The 23107-nt window shown below is 36.8% G+C and overlaps 1 protein-coding gene across 22 annotated transcripts in view; it reads right to left on the bottom strand.

The window, feature by feature from the left end:
* Nucleotides 1-23107, bottom strand: part of BAZ2B (bromodomain adjacent to zinc finger domain 2B) — a 166477-nt gene that overhangs the window by 7125 nt on the left and 136245 nt on the right. For 15 of the 22 annotated variants that reach the window (XM_041124106.1, XM_030016690.2, XM_030016692.2 and 12 more), the window contains 13 exons: nt 19464-19604; nt 18427-18681; nt 17453-17667; nt 15972-16046; nt 10605-10848; nt 9198-9260; nt 7835-7979; nt 4456-5120; nt 3535-3811; nt 3195-3350; nt 2571-2731; nt 1347-1657; nt 825-960 (listed from right to left, as the gene is read on the bottom strand). In XM_041124106.1, coding sequence (XP_040980040.1) covers nt 825-960; nt 1347-1657; nt 2571-2731; nt 3195-3350; nt 3535-3811; nt 4456-5120; nt 7835-7979; nt 9198-9260; nt 10605-10848; nt 15972-16046; nt 17453-17667; nt 18427-18681; nt 19464-19604 — 2844 coding nt within the window. The remainder of the gene's footprint in view (nt 1-824; nt 961-1346; nt 1658-2570; nt 2732-3194; nt 3351-3534; nt 3812-4455; nt 5121-7834; nt 7980-9197; nt 9261-10604; nt 10849-15971; nt 16047-17452; nt 17668-18426; nt 18682-19463; nt 19605-23107) is intronic. The other 7 variants (XM_030016709.2, XM_030016708.2, XM_030016707.2 and 4 more) reach the window with 3 other exon arrangements.

Genomic DNA, 23107 nt, shown 5'->3' on the forward strand with positions numbered 1-23107 from the left:
AGCTATATAAACCCATAGGTACAGCCTTACACTATAGTTTTTATTTAAATCATCTTTTAATTGTCCAGATGTAATTAGAATCTATATAGGACTGGCAGAAATTTAAAAAATTGGGGAAAAGACCACTAATGGAAGAATCACGTGCCACCCACTACATAGCATTGGCCATACTTAATCACATCATAATCACTATTGCTGTAGTAATAGTTTTGTTTTCAGAAATTTGAAGTTCAAAAGTCCATGCAAATTTTGACACATGCAGTTAACACAGATCTACTTGTTAAATGTACAAGGAAACAGGTATTGCAGCTTATTTGCTCACACACTTGCCCAATTTTTATGTTCAGTTGTGAGAAGTGTGCATGCAAAGAAGCCACGGGTTTGGAGCATCTCAACTTTCTGAAAAATGAAGTCCTTAACTGGGATATGTAAGGTTGAACCTCCTTAAAGTTATGTCACAGATGAAATCAGAAATATTCCATCAGATAGAGTATCTTCCATCAAATGGAGCCAGAAATGACTCTTTCTTACCTAAATGTTAACAACAAGGAGTAATTACCATCTTAAATAAAGCAACCGGTTACAGGGGCTTTTTATCTTAGAAAGATCAGGATGCTGAACTTGGCAAGCAAGGGACAATCTTCTCCATTAGGCTTATATCTATCTGTGCACAATGTACAGTTTAACTGTATTAAGTTTTACACACAGTAATAAGAAACACTTTATTAACCATGGTATCTTAAAATGCCTCAAGTGGGAAAAATAGGATATAGCAAAAATAGTTTAGTTACAGTATTTTTTTATAAAAAATTGAAAACACTTACAACTTTCATAATAGATTTTTCCCATGCTATTGATTTCTGTAACTGCTGAATGCACAGAGCTACCTGTGCAGCACTGCGCGCTTCTGACAATGCCCTTCTCCATACCCTTAGCCCTGGAGCAATATCCTCTTCAGTTCTGCATTGAAATACAGAGAAATTAAGTAGGTCACATCCATGTTTGCTTATGTTTAAACGTGGAACAATCATTATCACATTGAAAGCCAAGCAATGACAAAACGTACACAGCCAATAAGTATAAGGTTTAAGCAACTAAATTTCATGTAGTGCACAGACTGTGGCTACGTGCCTCAAAGCTTAGTCACAACCAGTTAAATGTAAGATAACTTCGCAAGATTATCAACAAACGTAACAAAAAATATCTTTACAAAGCACCATGCAGAATAACATGATCCATATGGATCACAGACATACAAGAAAGTACATAGATAACAGGCAATAAGAAAATAGGCTCCAATTAGCAAAGAAGCACAATAATTTTTCAAGTTAATCTCAATAACCTACCCGTCACCATCACCACTAATGGATGGTGCAGGAGCAGGGACAGTAACTGTGCCCACATTATCCAGTTTGATCTGAATGGTGGTACTTAAGGGGCTCTTCAGATACCTTCTCTCTATGTTCCGCTCCAAGTCAGCAAGCCTGGTTACAGCTATATCTAGAGGGTTGTCACTCGTCCGCTCTAGAGAGCTGGTATTGCCTTCTTCGCCTCCAGCACAATCTCCATCGTGCTTCTTGCGCAATCTAGTAATTGACTTATGTTCACGATATACCAAGTCGTCTCTCTCTGATGCGGGTTCGGGACACAGCCAACCCTATGTTAATAGAAAGGTTTGTGCATTTATTGGTTGCTGTTAACTTAGTGTGTACACAGAGGAACTGTTTTACGGAATCTAAACTAAGTAACTGAAGTGCTGTTTCCAGTAGATCTTGGTTACTTGTAATCCATCTGTAGAGACAGTTTCCAAAATATCCAGAGAACTAAAATAATTAATCAAAAAAATACAAGCATTACCAGACTTTCTGAAGGGAACTTTCTACAACAGCCTGCATTCTTATCTCCTTTTGAAGTATCCTGTTCTATTGGTCAAAACATCACAATAGGTCTATCTGTCCAACAGGCTCAGAAGACAGTATCAATTGGTCACACAGAAATAACATCCACCCCTAGAACAAACTAGATCCCAAATACTACATCTGTACTATAACCAAACATATGCAATTTGATATCCATACACCCACCTTGGAAAAATTCCAAATTGTAATAACAGCCAGTGAATTCTTAACTCTTTCACACTCACAACCATCACATGTTCTCCATGACTCTACAGTACTCAAGCAAATTTGTAGGCTTTTCTGAAAGCATTAACAGCAACAATCACCCAAACCAGGCAGAACTGTGGCAAAACCCACTATAATTAAGCAGTCTATATGCAATAAAATCTTTGCATCCATATAAGGTTAACAAAAATGTGCAGGGAACTGCACACTGTACAAGAACAGTCTCCAGGAACTGCCATTCTGAGCATCTTCAGCTGAAGATTTCACTGCAATAAAATGTTTCAAACACAAATATCCGTGATACTGCTGCAGCAGATTTGTTTTATTTGCAGACAATTAGAGATGGAACAAGAAGGCACTTACCAACCGCGAAAGGACTGCTACTATCTACTTCAAATTCTTACCACTTACTTTATAAAGAGACATTTTACTAAAAGTTGGTTTTACCTTAACTTGTAAACTAGCTGATGCAACTCTCCTCTCTAGATCTTCCACCTGCTGAAGAATAGCAAGATCCATCTCCATTGCTTGTTCTTCTACTGACCAGTTTTCCACAACATCTCGAGTTACCTGGTTATCTTCATTTTCATTGATATCAATAATTGCAACTGTTTTGAGAATCACATTTTTATTATTTTAATTAGTATTATAACTTCTCTGAGTAAATTAAAGCTGATATACCTGTCACTCCAGCCAAATGTTGAAGAACGGTTGTAAAAGTGTACTACTCTTAAGATAACCAATATGGACAACAAATTCTGTAGGTTTTCAAACTTGCAATTTAAAGGCAAGAAGGGGAAGGAGAGGCTGAGCAAGAGTGTTACAGAGATGGAAAAAGCTTAAAAAGGTTACCAACACTTATGTTACTAGAGCAATTTATATTAAACAGGATTTCTCCAATCCTGTAACCTCCCAGAACAAGGCTAGTAAAAAGGCAACTACAGACAACAAGACCTTTACTTTTTTTCTCCAGCTGCTACTCTAACCCTGTACTTAAACACATCTCAAAGAGCTCTCTGCCAGTTGTCTTATGCCCCAACACCATGCGTAACATAAATATCAGTTACATACCATCCTTATTTTTGATGCAGGCCAGGGTGATATAATCCATGTGTTTCTGTATTTGCTTTTGTAAGGCCTTTTCTCTTATTCCCCTGAGATGCAGCACTTTAAGCAAAGATTTTAGGTCCTCTGGATCAGTAATCCTCCACCACCCATACTGCATTTCTAAATCAAGACAAGCATATGAACATTTTGCGCTATTTTTTATGTGATCACACACAATCAGATTAGAGAAATGATCTAGCCAAATTCAACAGGCAAATTATAAAAAAAATAAATTGTAACATCGTAGTGGCACTGTAGAAATTACCCTTCACATAGTTCCATCTTATTGCTGTATTATACTTACCTTCTGGTATAGGTTTTGGGTTAGGGTAATCTACTGGCTTGGCTACTTCAACTGCTGTAGAAGGGGCAGAAGCTGTTTTTTCAGTTTGTAGTGCTGGTGATTCGCTTGTACTTGCAGGAACACTAGATGCCAAGAAGGAGTTACCATTCACTTCTGATAATCCCAACCCTGATCCGAGAGCAGGTAAAGGAGATGAAAATGGAACATTTGAAGTAAGAACTCCTGTAGGCCATCCACAAAACTGAAGTCCCATTATAGGTAGTCCAGTCTTCATCTGCTACACAGAATATATTGTTAACACAATCACAACTACCATTATTAATTATTACCAAGAAACCTGAATTTTGACTAGGATGCTATTTGTCAAGCAATAATCAAAACAAAAAGGAGGCCTTTACTCAGTAGTTTGATTAGTTTAAGAAAAACTAACGTAACACTAACATGTAATACTCCTTATTAGGGCCCTGCTAATGCTTAAAAAATAATAGCTTTTAAAGGGAGGGTGTGGTGTGTCACATTTCTGAAAACTAGTTATTTATTTATTTGCTTTTCATTTAATACCAGTGGCCAACCTTCTAACAGCCAAATTAAATTACTGAAATACAGGTACAAAATATCATACATTGGCTTACCTAATTTTACCTATCTTAATCTTTTTTTATCAAAAAACTTCCAGTATTATACAACATCTGTAACACGGAATTAGTTATTAACAGAATCATATAACATAATATAATAATGATAATAATGATAATAATAATCGTCATCGTTGTAGTGATAGTAGTAATAATAATAATAGCAGTAATAGAAAAAAATAAAGAAGATCTAATGATAGCACTTCTGTGAAACAGTTTGTCTAAACAGAAATTCTGCCCAAATAAGCAGAGCAAATTCAGACTATTCAAAAATTCATTTATTTACCTGCAGTGGTGACAATGCGAAAGGACTTAATCCCATTGGACTCTGTGCGGAGGTTGAGCCCAGAAGAGGTGAAGGAACAGGTGAAGGTGACTTTGATGGTGGATGTGATTGAGGAGTAAGTGAAGTTGTAGTAGCTGGTGTATCTATATGGGTAACTGACATGTCATCACAGGGTATTCTCGGTAAAAGGCTGAACCACTGTCTGCTCTTTTCAGTAAGAGTCTTTAACAACTGATCATTTGGAATTAGTGGAGAACTGTAAAACTTTCCTGTCCCACTTGCATTAGGACTGAAAAGATTATTAGAATCAGACTTCTCAATGGTGCTTTGTGATACAGTGGGCTGAAGACTGCAGAGAGAGTTTTTTGAGTTACTTGGGTAAGATAACGTGCAGCCATTTGCTGCACTGCCATTAGGTTTTGGGGACATAATATCAGATTCAGGTGGCATTTTTGCTACCTCTAACAGTTTGCTTAGTTTTGAAAATGACCCAGGCTTTTGTAAAAACAAATTAGTGTTGTCCTTTTCTTTCAGATCTTCCTTTTGCTCACAGTGAGTTGTATTTAAACAGTGTAATTTTTCTTCGGTCTCAAATTCTTCTTCTTTGATATGCATGCTTTCTACCTTTTTTAACTTCTCCTTTTCTTTTGCAATTTCTTCTAGGCCTAAAAATGTACAAGAAACATAGATGAAATATAACAGACCAACTAATTTAGACCATTGTTATCATCATAGTTAAATAAAATTTACTTCATTTTTGGCCCAACACATGCTAGATCACAATGTCTTTTTTCCTTTTTTTTTTTTTATTTTTTAAATGAAATCACTTCTCACTTTACAGAACGCTTTGCAGAAGGAAACAAGCTTCAAGGCACACAGAGGTTTAAACCCTGTTAAACACCTGGAGGAAAAATAACATCAACATAGTTAACATAGCTATAGTATTCACCCTTAAGATGCATATATGTCTGGAGCAGTTTGCCAGTGTGAAGTCTTTGAAAGGGACAAATTTTTGGCAGCCTTCTTTTTGCAAGACTCTCATGCTTTATCAAAAAACTCCTGTTTGTATCAAGAGGGTACAATGTTTATAGCCTTAAAGCTTTTTTTTGCAAAAGACCATTTCATTAAACTCACAGCCAACTACAAAAAGGAGGACCAAAATTCATGTTGTGATATCAAATATTCCCCAAATATTGAAACACAACATTAAATATTTTACCTCTTTCAATAAAAATCATTAACAACTTTGACTGTGAAACAATGTCAACATTCGTGAAAGTTTAAAACACTTTAAAGAGCCACCCAACATGATGACTGGGACTCTACACACAGCTAAAGCAGACAGATGTGATCAGACAGCGTCACAGCTAAGCAATTTAAAGTACAACAAGCAGAAGCTGACTGCAAAAGCCAGTTTCTTCAAACATACGAGGTGCAGAAGATCTATCTTTTCTGAAAAGGAAAAAACATTTTTCTTACTTCTTTGCTCTCCTAGTCTTCCTTAACCATTTCTCTTCTACCCTTATACTGATGTGTCAGCTTAGGCTAAAAAGTCTTAAGAACTGTAAAATGGCATGGAAGAATATCAGGAAAAGGGGGAGGAAGTAGAAAATCCAACATTCCAACTTCTTAAACTATTTTCATCAGATACTGCAATCGCAAGTAAACAAAGGTCCTGCTTATGGTTTATGGCCAGAACATCCACAAAAGCTTACTTGCTCTTCCTGGAAAATCATAATTTCTAAAAAGATAATTCATTAAAGAATATCCCCTCCCATTAAAGCTTCAAAATGTGTCCAAAGTTATGGTGTATGTCAAGATATAAACACTTTTGAGTATCAGCATTAAGAACCAAAATGACTACATGAAGAGGGAGGAGAAGTATTTTTTTAAATGGACAGATCATTCAACAGTTTGCCTCATATTTCCAATGTTTAGATAAAGGAATTAGGAGTGGATAAACAGTAGAATTTACTGAAACAGAGCAAACTAAGAGTTGAGGGGAAGAGGGAGTAGTTGAGAACTGAAGTACATGTCCATTTTGCTATTCAGGGAGATTAAACTTTCATTAAGACAATATATTAAAAAAATATGGGTTTGCCCTCTAGTTCTTCGCTAAAACTTTTGTGTCATTTTTTTGTTTGTTTGTTTTTACTATCTTAAGACAAGTAGGTGTGTTTCAATGATTTTGCGTACAATTTCTGCAGCATTTAGGGATTCACCTGGTTAAAATATAATAAATATAGTGAACAAAAGGAATGCAAGCAGTAAAGCATATGACAGTTTACCTTCTATATCCAGCTACTCATGTGCAAAACCATTCCTAGCACAGAGCATAAAATAATGCAGAACAGGTGACACATAAAAATTATTTCTTATGCTACCCATTTTAGAAAGGTAACTTGAAGATCAAGATTAGATTTAGGAAAAGTTCTACAGTTTATTTTGGGGGCCAAAACAGGGTTTAGATTTCATACCATGCAGTAATCTTACAGTTATTTTAATTAAATAGCTCTCTGAAATGATGCAATTCTCATGACATCATGCAATTCTGATGTATATCAGATTTTGTTGTTGTTTTGGGTGGGAAAATTGTGAGAGTAATGGGGTTTTGCTTCATCTATATCGGAATTAGTAAGGATTTTTCTGTAACCAAAATGAAGGCTTATGTTTAAGAATTCTAATATCCACAAAAAAGTCAGATTAATACATATTTTCTGCATCTATCCAATTTAAAGTGTGTGAAAAATTCAATCACAGTTAGTATACAACTGTCACAACCACAAAATTACATTTTAACTTTAGCAAAAATAACTTCAGCATTTGCTGGATTGGAAAAAAATCAGTTTGTAAAATACAGAGGCTAAATCATATTGTTGATCAGAAAACACAGTAGTACTTCACTGTGTGAAAATAATTTTCATATTTTTGCAGACATATATATCAGATCTTCAAGCACAGAACAGTGTGTATATTTGCACAAAATATAACAACTGAAGATGAAAAGAATTTTTTTTGCATTCTATGGTCATCCTAGTTTTCATATGCAGAATTCACTGCCATACGGAAATGTGAAATAGTTGAGAGAGAGACAAAAAATATCCCATGCAACATATAGAACATATAGAACTATAACAACTAAAACTTCCAAAATATTAATCCTCATTTTGAAAGATATTAACTGATATTTCATAATAAAAAAGAGAGCATCAGAGAGCACCATATGAATACAGAGGTCTACTGACAGTAGCCTGCTGAGCCTCTGGTTGAAGGTGAAGCCTAAAGACCTTGCTGCACAAAATTATAGCCTACAGAGATGGGCAGTATGTCTTGGCACAGTATGGGCCTTGGTGTGACATTATTCTTTTATGTTTCTTACCTTCACCACTTTCCATGCCTTCTACAAAAATACCACCACATTGGGGCAGAATCCAGTATCGGCGCCTGTAACGATCTTGACCAAACATCATTGAACGCAAACAGTGCGAAGCTTCAAATAACTTCTTTCTGTACTGGCTTTGTTGCTGTTTTAAAAAAGGGAAAGCATTATAATTCAGTAGAGGAAAAAAATTCACTATAACAGAAAACGTCTCCTGGCTGCCAGACTGAACAAAAGTTCAAGGGTCACATGAGGAGGCTCTCTTATCGAGATTTCATGTGTGTGTTATGTGATATTCTACTCACAATTGCTGCCTTGCTGATTTTACTTACAGAGCTCCCTTTAAAAAAATAAATTCAATCACTTCCTGGTTCAGCTTAAGTTTATCAGTCTTCCTTTAAAAATACATTTTGTGATGGCAGGTCCTGTCTTTTTAACACTGACTCTCAGAGAACAATAGAATCAAAGATTTCATTGCAAAAGAACTGCTGAAATCCTACCAATTATACAATAACAGCAAATGGTAAATAGAGCACTGAAGATAGCTGATATTGCAGCTCCTGATGGGAAACTAATGAGATATTTTAACTGGTTCATAAAAGAATAAGAACAATAATGTCTGAAAATAAATTCTGTATTCAAACACAAACAGTTCTCTGAGGGGGGCCAACAAGAAATTCAGTTTGTTTATTCAATTCTTGCTCTACTAAATTGACACTGCTGGAAGTCAGGTGTAATTCTGGACTGCTAATTTACTGCAATTTGGAAAAGGAGAGAAACCAAGAGACAAAGTCTTAAATGACAAATTTTCTAATACAAAGAATAAAAACATGGGCCATGAGTAACCCTATCCACAGCATTCCATCTTTCTCATTTACGTTTCTCTTCCTATTCCATTGTTCCTTCTTTCAAAATCTGAAGCGAAGACAGCTCTCTGTATTGGCTTGGAACGTAGTTGCAGAAATTAGCCAACTGTAGGAGGGAATGAGAACTGCAATCATTTGTACAATGGAAAAGTCATTGCTTCTCGTACACAAAATTTATCATCACTGTCTAAGATCAACAAACAGAAGGATATCAATTAGGTCTGGATAAAAATTGTATTACTTTTTATTCTGAGATGTGCGGATATATTATCAACAGCTTTCTAACTGTCTTTTGAGTCATATCCACTTAGTGCCGCTAGACTAAACTCACAATTCAGGTGTCATGAACAGTAGCATCATTCATATCTTCATGAAACAAAAGCTGATCCTTATTGCAATTTATATTAAGTTGGAGCATTGAAAATGATGGTTAACATTCTAACCCATGACATCCAGTGATCAAATTTGTAGTATAACAAAGACAAATGACCTCTCACCTTTGTCAGTTTTTCAATCTGCTTCTCTAGTTCTTCAACACTTGCTGTCTGGTCCCCATCATCCTATAATCACCAAATATACCGTCACACCAAATTTATTTCAGGATAAAATCATACTACCATGTCTTACTAGTATTACAGTAAAAAGATGTAGCAGAAAATGAGAGGCAAATTCTAAGTGTAAAGAAGTTCAAATTTTGTGCTTGTTCAATATATTTGATTAGGAACAACGTAACTGGAAAAAGATGTATCTTGAATCTTTCCAAACCATCCCAGATGCATACAAAGGAGAAGGCTTGTGGCCAAATGTTCGCTGAAAACATTGTTTTACTGGAAGAAATAATTCTATTTGTACATGAACACTTAAGACTAACAGAATTTAATCCTAGTTTCTATGAAGCTTTTTAGATATTCAGATTAATTTCCAAGTGGTTTTCATGCATGAAATAATGGAATCTGTCAAAATCTTATCAATCAGTCTTTGGTCAGCGCACACTTGCATTTTATTTCAATGTCTACAAGAAATTGTAGAGCCACTTTAAATTACAAGTCTGCTATAAAAGTTCCAGTATTAATCTTACTGGTTTTTGAAGAGGAATGCACCCATGATTTAAGTCTATGGTTCCCTTCTTCCTGACACAGTTTAAAAATTAGAGTCATTTCCATAAAGAGAATTTTAGTTTAGTTCAAGAAAGTCTTTGGGTATAACAGTAGGTTTCCAAAAAGAATACAACCAAAATCCTAGGAGCTCCCAGTCACCTGCACCGTTAAGATACTGGTCGTGTATTTCTTGGCTCTGTAGAACTGTACCAGGGTGAAGCCTTCTGAAATACCACATATAGTATGAATGCAGTGGAACTTCTGTTTTATCAGAAAATTAATCTCTCTACAGGAGTTACAGGACTTTTGTCTATAAAATGCCCAGTGCACCAAAATAGGAGATTGTACAAAAGGGAAAAAGATTAAGGGACAGATGTGAGATTAGATACCTAAATATTACTTATTTTTAATTCTCAAGTATTAATTTGTAAGAACTTGGTGCTATGCCTCTAAGGTATTATCTTAAATTTATACACATTATGGTACTTAAAATAAATCCAGAATAATAGCAACAAAGGGCTGCTCCTACCGTAGAAACTAGAAACAAAACAAAACACCAAACCAAAATAAAAAAACAAAAACCAAACCACCAAATACCAACACATACTATAATATATATATCAAAACAAGAAAAAAATTACTCCAGAAAATAAACTTTTTCCAAAAAATTAAAGATATTGGAGGTACGTTACACTTCCTTTTTACTGTGAGATTTTGTGGAAGCAGTGCCATATTGCAGTGAAACAGAAGGAGAACAAGTTTTAACTTACTAGTTAATTAAGTTTCACTATACTTAAAGTCCCTCACCTCATCCTCACAAACTTCTGTCTTCTTTCCTTTTTTATCTTCTTTGTCCTCTTCATCCTCATCATCCTCATCTGCCTGATCATCACTGTCGTCATCGTCGTCATCATCGTAATCACTGTCCCCCGCCTTTCGTCTGCGTTTGCGGCCTGGTGTTGGTGTTTCCAAAGAGTGCTGTTCCTCTCCTACGTCACCACCTCCTGCAGCATCTCTTTTGCCAGTTTTCTTGGCATGAATGATTCTAAGCCTTGAAACACATGACAAGGGGTGAAATTACGGAGTATGTCTGTAGCATAAATGTACCTTTCTTCCTATGTATTGAAAATACATCATACATTTTAGATTCAAATTAGCTCTTCTATTCTAATATGACATAGTATGTTCTCAATATTTAATGCCATTAGTCAACAGGAAAAATTCAGGTTATAAAAGCCCTTAAGCCTCTTACTCAGTTCTGAATAGAATTTCTGTTTCTCCCAGATGCATTTTATTGCATAAATATTTAGAAGAAATGAAACACAAGAGGATTTTGAGAAGTCAGGAAAGACAGTTAGAAGAAAGAGCCACTCCAACTTCTTTATCTTTTATTCTACGCATTTAAAAATATTATTATAAAATACCGGGGCGGGGGGGGGGGTGTGCAAAAATCCTCAGCTGGAAGTATGAAATTATTTACATTTGCATGGCAACAGCAAGGTTTGATTAAATTTTTTTTCCAGATTTTTATGCCTTTTTAATTTATTATGTATTGCTTTACTTTAGCCCTTTGGCTGATATTTTTGTTCTAGGACATACTTTCTTTTCCAAGAAATCTTAGCTACCTAAATTACTAGATTACTCAATCAAACTCTCATTTTTCCTTTTATGAAAGAAAAGGGAAACTTACATACCAGTAATTATGGTTGTAGTAGACCTTCTTCTTCTATAAAAAGCCTATAAGACAAGATTCCACACAGCAAAAATTATAGTTCCACCTATCAGGGAGCTAGCAGGCAAACATGCTGAATCACAGGAGGTGTAAATAGCCAGGCCTAACCAGTCACTTATAATGCAGACCAAAAATGCAACTGACTTAGAAGAGATTCATAAACATGTGTAGAAAAGACAAAGATTTTTGTAAGAGATGATTGGAAGAAGGTAGGATGGGAAAAGTAGAATGGTAACGACAAACACAATTACCAGTAAGTAATTTTTCCTTGTCGTACTTCTCTCTCTTCCCATCCTACAAAACAATATTCCATACAGCAAGTGGCTACAAGTATGATGAGTGTTGTAGAAGTACTGGTTTCTGGGCATACTGACAAATGTATCAGCCTTCTAAAATGCTGACAAAGTCAGTACTCAACAGCAGAGACTTAAATGAAGCTGTCACTGCTCAATTGGTAGCAGCACTTTTTAAAAAGACGATTAGCAAGAAATCATTAAGGGGACTTCTGTTTGCTTGAAAACAGTTGGGCTTTGGTTTTTTTGTACGTGGGGACGGGTTTGTTTGTTCTTAATGCAGTGGTTAATCCACTGGAGAATTTAGAAAGTTTTACACTATTTTTCCAATACAAATGGATTTTTAGCTATTTTAGTGATTTGAAATATTTTTTGATAAAAAAAATTTCTAAAGCGTTCCGGTGAATTTGTAAGCAAGTAACATTTTCAGGTCTAGTGCAAAAAGCCTTAGTGTCATTGAGTATCAGTACTACTCGGGCTTCCACTGAGTTAAGTATTTTAAAAAAAAAAAAAAAAAAAGTTTGCTTTTTACGAGGATAACTTCAAACCATCAAATCCTCTTCATCTGGACCGGAAATTCCTGTCTATACACAGGAATTAACTATCAAATAAAGCCACTAGTCAATGATTGGATTGACTGCTGCATGACTGGACAATTTCAGAGACAAATTAGACTAAGATAACCTTGAAGACAATTCAGTAATAAAGGTGGCACGTAGGAGTTCAACAACCAGCAAACACCTCTTTCATATACCTAAAAGAAATGAGAAGCAGCAAAAAAGGCTACTTTTGCCAAAAGCAAAAATAGAGATATAATGCTGTCAAGCACTAAAGGAAGCCTGCATGACACTAAAATTATAAGCATGGAAATAAATCAAAGATGCTCTTTTTTAATAGCACCATAAGCATAAGAAGGCAGCAGTCTGTATCCGAAGTAGCATAGAGGCAGAAACCAATGACAACATAACGTAAAAAATGTTCAGGTTATTTCAAGAGGTAGCATAATTTTCCTGCTGCTACCTAGACACATGGCTCCCTGAGAGAAGAAAACCTTCACTCAGAAAACTGTTTCATCTTTCTCACTTTCAGGTATATACCAAAACAACATCTGCAACTGTTGAGAGAATTACAAAGTCTATTGGCCCATAGAAAAAGAGCGAGTGGCCCATCAGATAATCAGATGTGTGACTTGAGCCTGCTCTAATCTAATCTGTAATGTTTACTAGATCACAGAAGGAAAATTCACCTTTGACTTAATTTTCATGCCTTCCTCATAATTTTTGCACATAAATATTAAGTAGTAGCAAGTCAAAGAACTTCTAAATGTCATACTTTTAACACACTTTTAACGTAGTTCAGCTTGGGTCTCAAAAAATGAAAGTTTCCCAAATCAGCATTACCACCTCCTACCCAAACTCAGGGTGTGATTTATCCCCTCATGTAACACTGCTTTTGATATACCATCATCATTTACAGTTGAGATGGCCTCACTGGGGAGAAATTAACTTATAAGGAGTATGCCATAATACTAGCATGTTAAAAAGAACATTGTTGCAGTGAAAAACCTTGTTCTGCAGTATTTCAAGTCTTGTAAAGAAATAGATATTACCTAAACCTTCAAGTAGCTGTATTTCATTTTTATTCCCTTTTATATTGATCAAGCTACAGAAGAGATGCCAAGAAGACATGTAATGGAAAAGGAGACGCTGAGATTATGATTATCTTGTTAAAAAATAGCTGAATCATCTCAGGTGAGACAGTCTTCTGACTATAGCTGTGATACAGAAAGCACAAAGAAAGATGAATTGATTGTTATGAGACAGGTGCCTTTACAAAAATAGTGATTAGTATCAAGATTCACATCTAAATGTGATAGAGAAGGAATTAGATGCAACCTCTCACTGACCATCAGCCCAGCAGACACAGTCCAGGCAGCTCAGAATCCAGGTTCCAACCATATATATTATACTTATCAAGGAATTTTGTTCAGCATCCCTAACGGGGATGAGGGGGTGGGAAGCATCCCTATAGGCTTTTATACAATTATTCCTTTTTCCAACCTGGGATTTTAATGTTGCTTTTTTGTATCTTACAAACACGGGTTTTTATGTTGTATTTTTAGCTGCCCCCCACCCCCAATATCCAGTTGAGGAGCTAAAAGTGTGAACGTAAGCACAAAAAAAAAAAAAAAAAAACAACCAACCACTTAGTGAAAACATCTGGTACAGGTAAAATCTTTTCTCATCCCACTTAGATATACTTCAAGACAGTCTGGACATACTGGTATGAAGATTTACCACAACAAACACTGGCAAACCCATTCCTCAGCATCCGTTATTCTACCACTATACACTTCCCAGGCATGATGGGCTTGTGTTGAGGGTCATGTAAAGGTCTGTATGCATATGAAAAGAGTACACATCTGTTGATCACATGATGAGTAGTCAAGAAACCAGATATTCCTATGCAAAACTGTTTGGGACTGGGATGCTTAAAAACTAGACTGAGCTTTGAAATGGATGGGGAAGATAACATGCATAAGAATGAAGTCTGGAAGCAGAAAAAAAGACCAAACAAAAGACTGAAATGGACAGATTTCTTTTCAGAGAAGCACCAGAACAGTTGTAAGAGTTTATGAAAAACAACTGACATAATAAAGAAGAAAACATTGTTTAAAATTGATCGAAGAATACTCTTCTAAAAAGCTTCTTAGAGTTCATCAGAGAAATAGTGGAAAATCCAAAGATTTTGAACCAAAGATGAAAGAGATGAATCAAGTCCAGTAAACTCAAAGAAGCGGAAGAACATTTCTGAGCACTCTCGCAATACTTACGCTCAAAAATAGGGACAGCACTACTGGAACCCGAAATCCACACGAGGGGAAAACACAAGAAATACAGAAATGATTGTAGAAAGGAAGAGAGGCTTGGGACTTCAGGTTATTATGCCCACTATTTGAAAGGGAAGAAAAGAGATCATGAGGAAAAGGGAGGATCCTACATCTACGAGTACTTACAGTTTGATGGAGGGAGAGAAAGACTAAGCAGTCCCTAAGGAGACAAGGACAGGTAAGGGTCCCATTCCACTAACGGACAGTAGGCTACATCAGAACTTCAGAAACACTTTTTAAACTATATCCCATAGAGGGGATACAGATAAAGACAGGAAAAAGTATTTGGATTGTCCTAAAAGGTAAAACATATTAACCCTGTGCCGACTGGGATCTGCAGTATTAGTAGGTAATTCGTTTTTATTGGTCTAATTTTTCCTCTACCTCCCTCTTGTCCTTCTTCTTTACTTCTTTCCTTCTTCCTTCTGAGATACATTAAAGGGAAAAAAGGGAGACATAAGATTAGAAACACAAGTACCTAAAGCAAGGACTAAGAAAGGATTCACTGTTCCTAGTAAGAGGTAAAGATGACTAAGAATAAAAAAAACCAAAGTAGAGTCTGGCTATGTATTTTTACCCCCTGTGATTCATGAACTTTATGCCTTCCAGCTTCCTGTTAGTTGGAGCCATTATGCTTGCTGTATGGAATTTTGTCTTGTAGGATGGGAGAACAGTGGATATGAAACTGACAACCCTTAAAAAGTTCCAATTTTACCTTAAATAAAAATATAAAAAATATCTCAAAGTTTGCATTCTGTATATGATCCCTAGCTATAGGGAACAATGCAACATTGACAGATGGGAAACACTATGATAACATAATATAAATTAGCAAAATCTGATTGGTAATTGTTATATGAAAATCATGTCTTCTTAAAACACCTTTCAGAATGAACATTAGTAATTACAGTAGGTACAAATAAACTTTGATAATGTCAATAGCGATTTGACAGCTCCTGTAATATTCCAATAAAAATTTTTACTTTCTTCCAAAGAATACAAAATGGACTTACTTTGCTCCAATTTCGAGGGACACTAACCCTCTGAATCTCATGCATCTTTAATAGATTATAAAAGACTGGTGCTGCTCCATTCTAAATCCGCATCCATCTTAATTAAGCAGTTCAGTTACTAACTTCTTGGTAAACCTGTAATTGCATCAGCTAATTTTGTCCTTAGAACCAGTTGCCTATACAGGAGCATATCAGAGCAAATCCAAAAAACCAATATATTGTAATATTTAAGGAAACAGAACTTACTTCCGAAGTTTGCCTTCAACCATCCATTTATCTCTCCTTAAGTTTGACATATAATCAATGTTTTTATCAATTTCACTGTCAAAGACAAAGTAATCCATTAACTGTGAACTTACATATCCTTTTCTGACATACATTTTTGTACAGAGACTTTGTCTCAAAGAAATGTTTAAAATTAAAAATAAGTAATTTTTAAGCTAGGAAATTCCAATACTAGGAATGCCAATGTAGCCTACTGCTGTACCTATGTCAGGCAGTCTTTACTTAGAGTATCACATAAGCTTTCTTTCCATAAGAAGCATGTCATACAAAGAAATTGACATTTCCTTCCATAGCTCTAATTCCATGTTGAGCCTCTAGATTTATTTGCCACAAAGCATCTAGCCCTGCACAGAAAACAAAGTTATCACTGGTACATCTATGGTACTCTAACTAGGATCCATGTGATCTACAAACTAACATTCACTTTTCACTGCAGAAATTGAAGAACCACTAAAAGCGCTTCACTACAGTGACTGTCTGCAAGCCCACTTCTGAGACATCCCAGCCTCAACAATTTAGCAGGTTATAGTTGTTTCTATGATGAAAATATAGAAACTCAAGTACTGAATGATCATTTCTACATATCTCACTTAACAGTTGGTCATCTGCGGCAAGATGAAGTTTCTTACTATGATGAATTTGATTAATACACATGAACTCTCTTGCACAGTATATGCACAGCACTTGCACTGCCCACTTCTGCTATTTTTCAGCTTTGGAAAACATGAAGCATCTCTTTCATTCTTGCCTTACACAACCCTGATTTTGCTTTGCAGAGTATACCAAAAGCAGCAGGAAACAAAACAGCGCTCAATTAGGTAATGAAAGACTTTACCACAGTAAGTAAGCATGCGGAGGTATACGTAGCCCAATGACTGGCATTTCCTATGTTTTTACTGCATGTTGCACGTTGTTGGGTTTTAAAATGTTGTTTAACATAGCGGGTTTTTTAATTATGGAATGGTATACCTTACTGCCCACAAATGAAGTATACACTTTCTTGAATTACTGCCACCATAAATCAGGCTCGCCACCTCAGCTTACGACCCCAGTTAAAGTATTTGGACAAAAGAAGTCTTAAAAAACGAAAGGAAAAAAGGGAAAACAAGAGTACTGCAGAAGCCTTATACAACTGTTCTAAATTATCCCCCAGAATACCTAGTAAATTTCTCTGTAATCAACCTCATCTTTTACTCCGAAAATAGCTGGAGAAATTTTGGTGCAAGCTTTGAAAACAAACTTAGAGACCAAACATGGAAAAGTTCTACTCTTCCATCCTATCAGAAGTACGTAAAGGTAAGAAGCAGTAACATAGCAAATTTCAGCTTTCATTATAAGAACACCATGAATCCTCCTGTAACAGAACACAGTGTATGCAGTATTTTTGAATTATAACGTTTTTATAATTTTATTTTTACAGACCTGTTTAGGACAAAACTTACCTTACTACACTTTTGCTGCATGCTAACTCATTGACAAGAAAAGCAAGTACTGATGCTTTCTGAGCTGGAGTATGTGCCTGAAAAGCTTTTGTCTTCAAGCTCTCTGTCAGCTCAGTTTGCCCACAGTGAGCCTCCATGAATATATGCAGAATCTCAGACACGTTATCTCGATTGATACCAACGTTCAGTAAGTGTTCCCCAAGAATAGTTTTAGCCTAAAAAGAATAAAGATGTTTTGAACAATCACATTTAAAAATATTATTTTCCTCTGCAGGCTATATCGTTGTTTATAAAACAGTGGGTGGGTTTGTTTGCATTTTTACATAAGGACTTTAATCAGGATTTTTCTTTAAAACTATTCAAATGTAAATCTTGAATGGATTAACAAATTAGAATGTCTTCACCTCTAAGTTTTTAAGAACAGAGATAACATTAATATTAATGAAATAGGTTAAATGAAAAAATACATGGTCCAACTGGAACTTGATGAATACTGTTTTGTACAATCATGCTATGTAGAGTTCTAGAGTACAGAAGAGAGATGTTGGCATGAAAAAGAAGGATAATAAGAAAGAGAATCATGAATGAATCAGAGTTTTGATGAAGTGATGTAAAGAGGAGACTTTGGGGAAAGCAATGGCAAGATTCACTGAGATATAACACGAGGGCAAGAATGAAAGGGGGAAGAAAACAAAAAAAAAAGACGTGGCCACAGGTGTGATAGCGCCCTAGAAGAGGTCCAAATAAAAATGGGGGAGGGTAGAGAAAATGCCCAGAAATATATCACTTCTGGAAAATGGGAAGGCTGACAGGGCACAGAAAGTCTTTGAGTAACATTAGAACAGTGACACCAAAGAAGAGAATGGAAATCCAAATCAGAGAGGCGTCAAAGACAGATTATGAAGAACGCATTCATAAATATAGGGTGTTTACTATGGATTTTTTCTTCCTTCTCTCTTTTTTTTTTTTTTTACCTTGTATCCTGTAACAAGTCCTGGATCACAGACAGCTGCAGAGACAAGCTTTACCAGCAAGTCTTGTACTTCTCCCATGCTGTCCCCTATGTTTAGCAAACCCTCCTGAAGAACGCTCAGGGAAGGGACATCCGCATTCACATCAAAGCCAAGAACTTTACCAAAGTTACGCAGGAACTGCACTACCATAAGACAATCTGAAAATGTGCTCCCATCGAGAACAAGGCCTGGGATGCGAGGTAACTCTGGCAAAGGCTGAAAAGAAAAACAATTGAAAGATTCAGTAGTGTATTTTGAAAGAGAACTTTTTCGATAGTACCTGAGGAAATTACCTGATACTTCCCATATGACCTATAGCATGATAATGCTAGAATGTAAAGGCTATAGAGAAGGTGCCCCCCCACATCCCATCCAGTAAATTTACTTTAAAGCTGAAGCATGTTTACCTTTTCACATATTACAGGAGACAAGAGATTAATAAATACTTACTTTTTGGCCAGGAGACGCTCTCAGGCTCTATTCTAAGCCAAAATACTATAAAAGGTGGTGTAAAAATATTTGGGGGACACAGGCAGGGGAATTCTCTGGAACAGAGAGGGCTTGAACCTGAGGTAGAGGTATGTCAAAGTCCTGAAGGACAAGAACTAAGAACACAGAAGACTGGGAGAGTAAATTTTTGAGTAACAGCTTAGAATAGTTGCACATATGAGAAAAGCTCTATCTAGTGCCTGTGTACTGAGACATGATGCATATTCCTGCTGTAAAAATAACTCTGAGTAATCGGGTTTTTTGAAGCAATCATGCAAGTGCTTTTTGGGAAGCAGGCCACTTTTAAACAAAATGCTTTTCATTAACTAAACATATGCTACTTTAGTGTTTGCAGTAACTTCTATTTGTATATATTTCAAATAGTTATCTAATTATCTGGACCGAAACTTGAATGCTTTGGGAGTGGCTGCAAGAAAAAAAAGTTACTGTCGCAATTGCAAAATACAGAAACAAGAGACAAGAAGTTAAGTTGACATTAGTATGATTACCTTCTGGTCTGCTAAGCACATATCTTCGTTAGGCTTCTTTAGCTCCTTTGCCATTTCTAATTCCAATCTTCGCTGTTCCAGTTTACGTTCTTTATTTAATCTTTTTTCATCGCGTTTCTCTTGCTTTAACCGCTCTTTTTCCTTAAATAGAATTAAAAGGGCAGAAAATAAAACCCACATATTATACTTACAATGGAACAATCTAAAAATTTGAAAAGCACTACTTACATAATCTTAATAATTACCACAGCAATTAAGGAACCTGCATTTAAGTAAAGGGAAGGGGGAAACTACAGCAATAGAACAAAATCATTGAATTTGTGAGCAAATCTAAGATTCCCTGTTTTTCTCTCCTGTCCACATGGAAACGGGTATTGAGTGTGTTTACACTGAAAGATTCTTTGGAATACCATTTCAGAAAGATGACTGAGTGAAAATATGGTCAAGAACTACCATACATGCCAGACATCTGATTTTAAAGGCCCCGCTTACACACTAGTATCATCAATATACATCTGCTAAAGCAGGGACCACTCAAGAAAGCAGTAGTTGGGAAGACCTGGACAACACATGGTTTAAAAATTCCCATAATACATGAGCTGGGTATGAACGGCTTATAGAACTCAACCGATTGTTTCAACACACATAGCATCTGGCCTTGAACAACCATGCACTTAGCATGCAATCTGAAAATTGAACAGTCATTAATATCTTATTCTGCACAACAAGAACATGGGGATAATCAAGCGAGAAGCCAAGTGCCTATTAGTTTTCTCCTCCAACACCCTCTGCGTTGATGTCACACAGAATATTATACTAACTATACCTCTCTAACCTGCTAAGACTAACTCTGAATTTGGACCTCCAACTGCCTTTTCCACCCCTGACTCCAGGGGTTCTGCTGTCACATGCCAGCATTAATATGCTGGCCTGCCTACACAATTCATTACATACCTCTGTGTAACCAGTATCAAATGCAAAATATTGAGTAATAAACCATGTATGGAATCTGTCATGTATCGGTGCTATCTCTTTAGATCACAGAACTGCGTGCATGTACACAAACGTGTGTGCGTGTGTGTTTGTCATGACCTAAGAACATGACACAATATAAAGATGAAGACACTATACAATGCTTTTCACTTGTGGACACAGAGGGCTAAAGAACCAAGCTAAGCTGATTCATATTATTCAGAATCACTCCCCATTATTCTGTCAGTTTAAGAGGTCACTCTAGTCTCTTCAGTTTACTACTACCAAATTTTGCATAAATGAGAGTATGTATGGGCTGTAACTAAGTCAGGACTCAGCTGCATTTGTAGAATGGCATTAACTGCTGACTTTGCTGTATAGTTTTGTCATGCCCCATGACTTCTTGCTCTTTCTTTTTCTATATTGAATATAACTAGGCCACTGGTGAGAACTGTGGCTAAACACTATGACTGCACAGAGCAGTTGATAATGGCCTCTGCTACAGTATTTAGTGGATTTTAGGGAAGACAGAGGTCAGAGTTGGACTTAAGGAACATGTTTGGACCAGCAATCTTACACTGGCAGAATAAAAGCAGTCATGTACAGAACTACCCATCTGCACAACTGCTGCTTTGCAGCTGTGTAAGCATCCTCTGTATTGACAACACAGGCCCTCATATCTGTGATGATTTCATAAGGGACATGCTGCTTATTCATGTTTTTCTCCCTTTACCAGCATACATCTCGTATGGAAAATCACAATACACTAAAGCAGCACACAAAATCAGTAACTTTATTTTAAAATGGAAAATACTCTCCAACTTGTTTTTTTAAATGGTTCGTTGCCTTTTATCTTAACCTATGTCAAGGTCTCAAAGCCAACCGGCATTTCCCACAACTTGTTCTTGACAACTAGAAACATTCTATCTCAGAAGAAAACAAGAGAAGTACATATGGATATTTAAGTGGCAACATATTAATTTGGAGTTATGATTAAAAATGCAAACCTTAACCATGCTAAGTTTCATTAATGTATTTAGAGATTACTTTTGCTGGCTGCAATAAACATTTACTATTCTATTTCTATTAGAGTAAGAACATAATTACAGCACTGGATCAGACTATACAACCATTTAGCCTGGCATCCTGATTTCCAACAGTGGATCAGGTGCTTAGGGTATCATCTCCCTCTTCTCAGCGCTGATGAGACTGTATCTGAAGAGTGTCCAGTTTTGAGCCCTCCACCTCAAGAAGTATGTGGAGAACAGGGAGAGGGTAACACTGGTTTTAAAAAGGAACATACTGGTTTTTTGAAATCAGATCTATCCCTTATTTATGGCTGCTGTGGAAAAACCATCTTCAGAATATTCAGCTTTTCGTAGCTTTATTTGCACAATTTTAACTGTCACTACTTACCAGAATGGTATAGGTCAGAAACAGATTCCTGATTTTAGTTTATGAAAATATTGTCAACAAAACTGCCATTATTTTCCTTTCCAGTTTGTATTATGGGATACTACTAGGAAGATCAGAAACAACTTAATCTAACTTTTTAACAAAGATTAATCACAGAATATCTTGAGTCAGAAGGGACCCATAAGGATCATCAAGTCCCACTCCCTGCTCCTCACAGGTCTATCTAAAACTAAACCATATGACTAAGAGCATTGTCCAGATGCTCCTGGAACTCCAACAGGCTTGGTGCTGTGACCGCTTCCGGGGGGGGGAGCCTGTTCCAGTGACTGACCACCCTCTCAGCGAAGAACCTTTTCCTCATGTCCAATCTGAACTTCCCTGATGCAGCTTCATTCAATTTCCTTGTGTCCTATCACTGGTCACCACTGAGAGGAGATCAGCACCTCTCCCTCTGCTGCCCCCTGTGAGGAAGTTGTAGGCTGCGATGAGGTCACCTTTTCTTCTCCAAGCTGAACAGACCATGTGACCTCAGCCGCTCCTCCTAAGTCTTGCCCTTGAGACCCTTCATCCTTGATCTTGGTCATCCTCCTTTGGACACACTCTAATAGTTTGACGTCCTTCTTATATTGAGGAACCCAAAACTGCATACAGTACTCAAGGTGGGGCCACGCCACTGTGGTGTAGAGTGGGACAGCCACCCCGTCTCAGCCAGCTAGCTATGCTTATGCTTGATGCACCCTGGGACACAGTTGGCCCTTTTGGCTACTAGGGCACACTGTTGACTCATATTCAACTTGCCATCAACCCAAACCCCTGGATCTCTTTCCACAGGGCTGCTCTCCAGCCTCTCATCCCCCAATTTGTATGTATAACCAGGATTACCCCATCCCACGTGGAGAATCCAACACTTGCTCTTGTTAGATTTCATACAGTTGGTGATTGCCCAGCTCTCTAGTCTGTGCAGATCTCTCTGTAAGGCCTCTCTACCCTCGAGGGAGTCCATAGCTCCTCCTAGTTTAGTATCGCTGGCAAACTTAATGTACATTCAGCTCCTGCATCCAGATCATTTATAAAAACATTAAAGAGCACTGGCCCCAAAATTGAGCCCTGGGGAACTTCACTGGTGACTGGCCGCCAGTCTGATGTGACCCCATTTATTAAAACTCTTTGAGCCCAACCCATCAGCCAATTGTTCACCCAACTTATTATGCACTTCTCTAGCTATACGCCGGACATGTTGTCCAGAAGGATACTGT

Source organism: Aquila chrysaetos, chromosome 6 (assembly GCF_900496995.4).
Source record: "Aquila chrysaetos chrysaetos chromosome 6, bAquChr1.4, whole genome shotgun sequence".
Lineage (NCBI taxonomy): Eukaryota > Metazoa > Chordata > Aves > Accipitriformes > Accipitridae > Aquila > Aquila chrysaetos.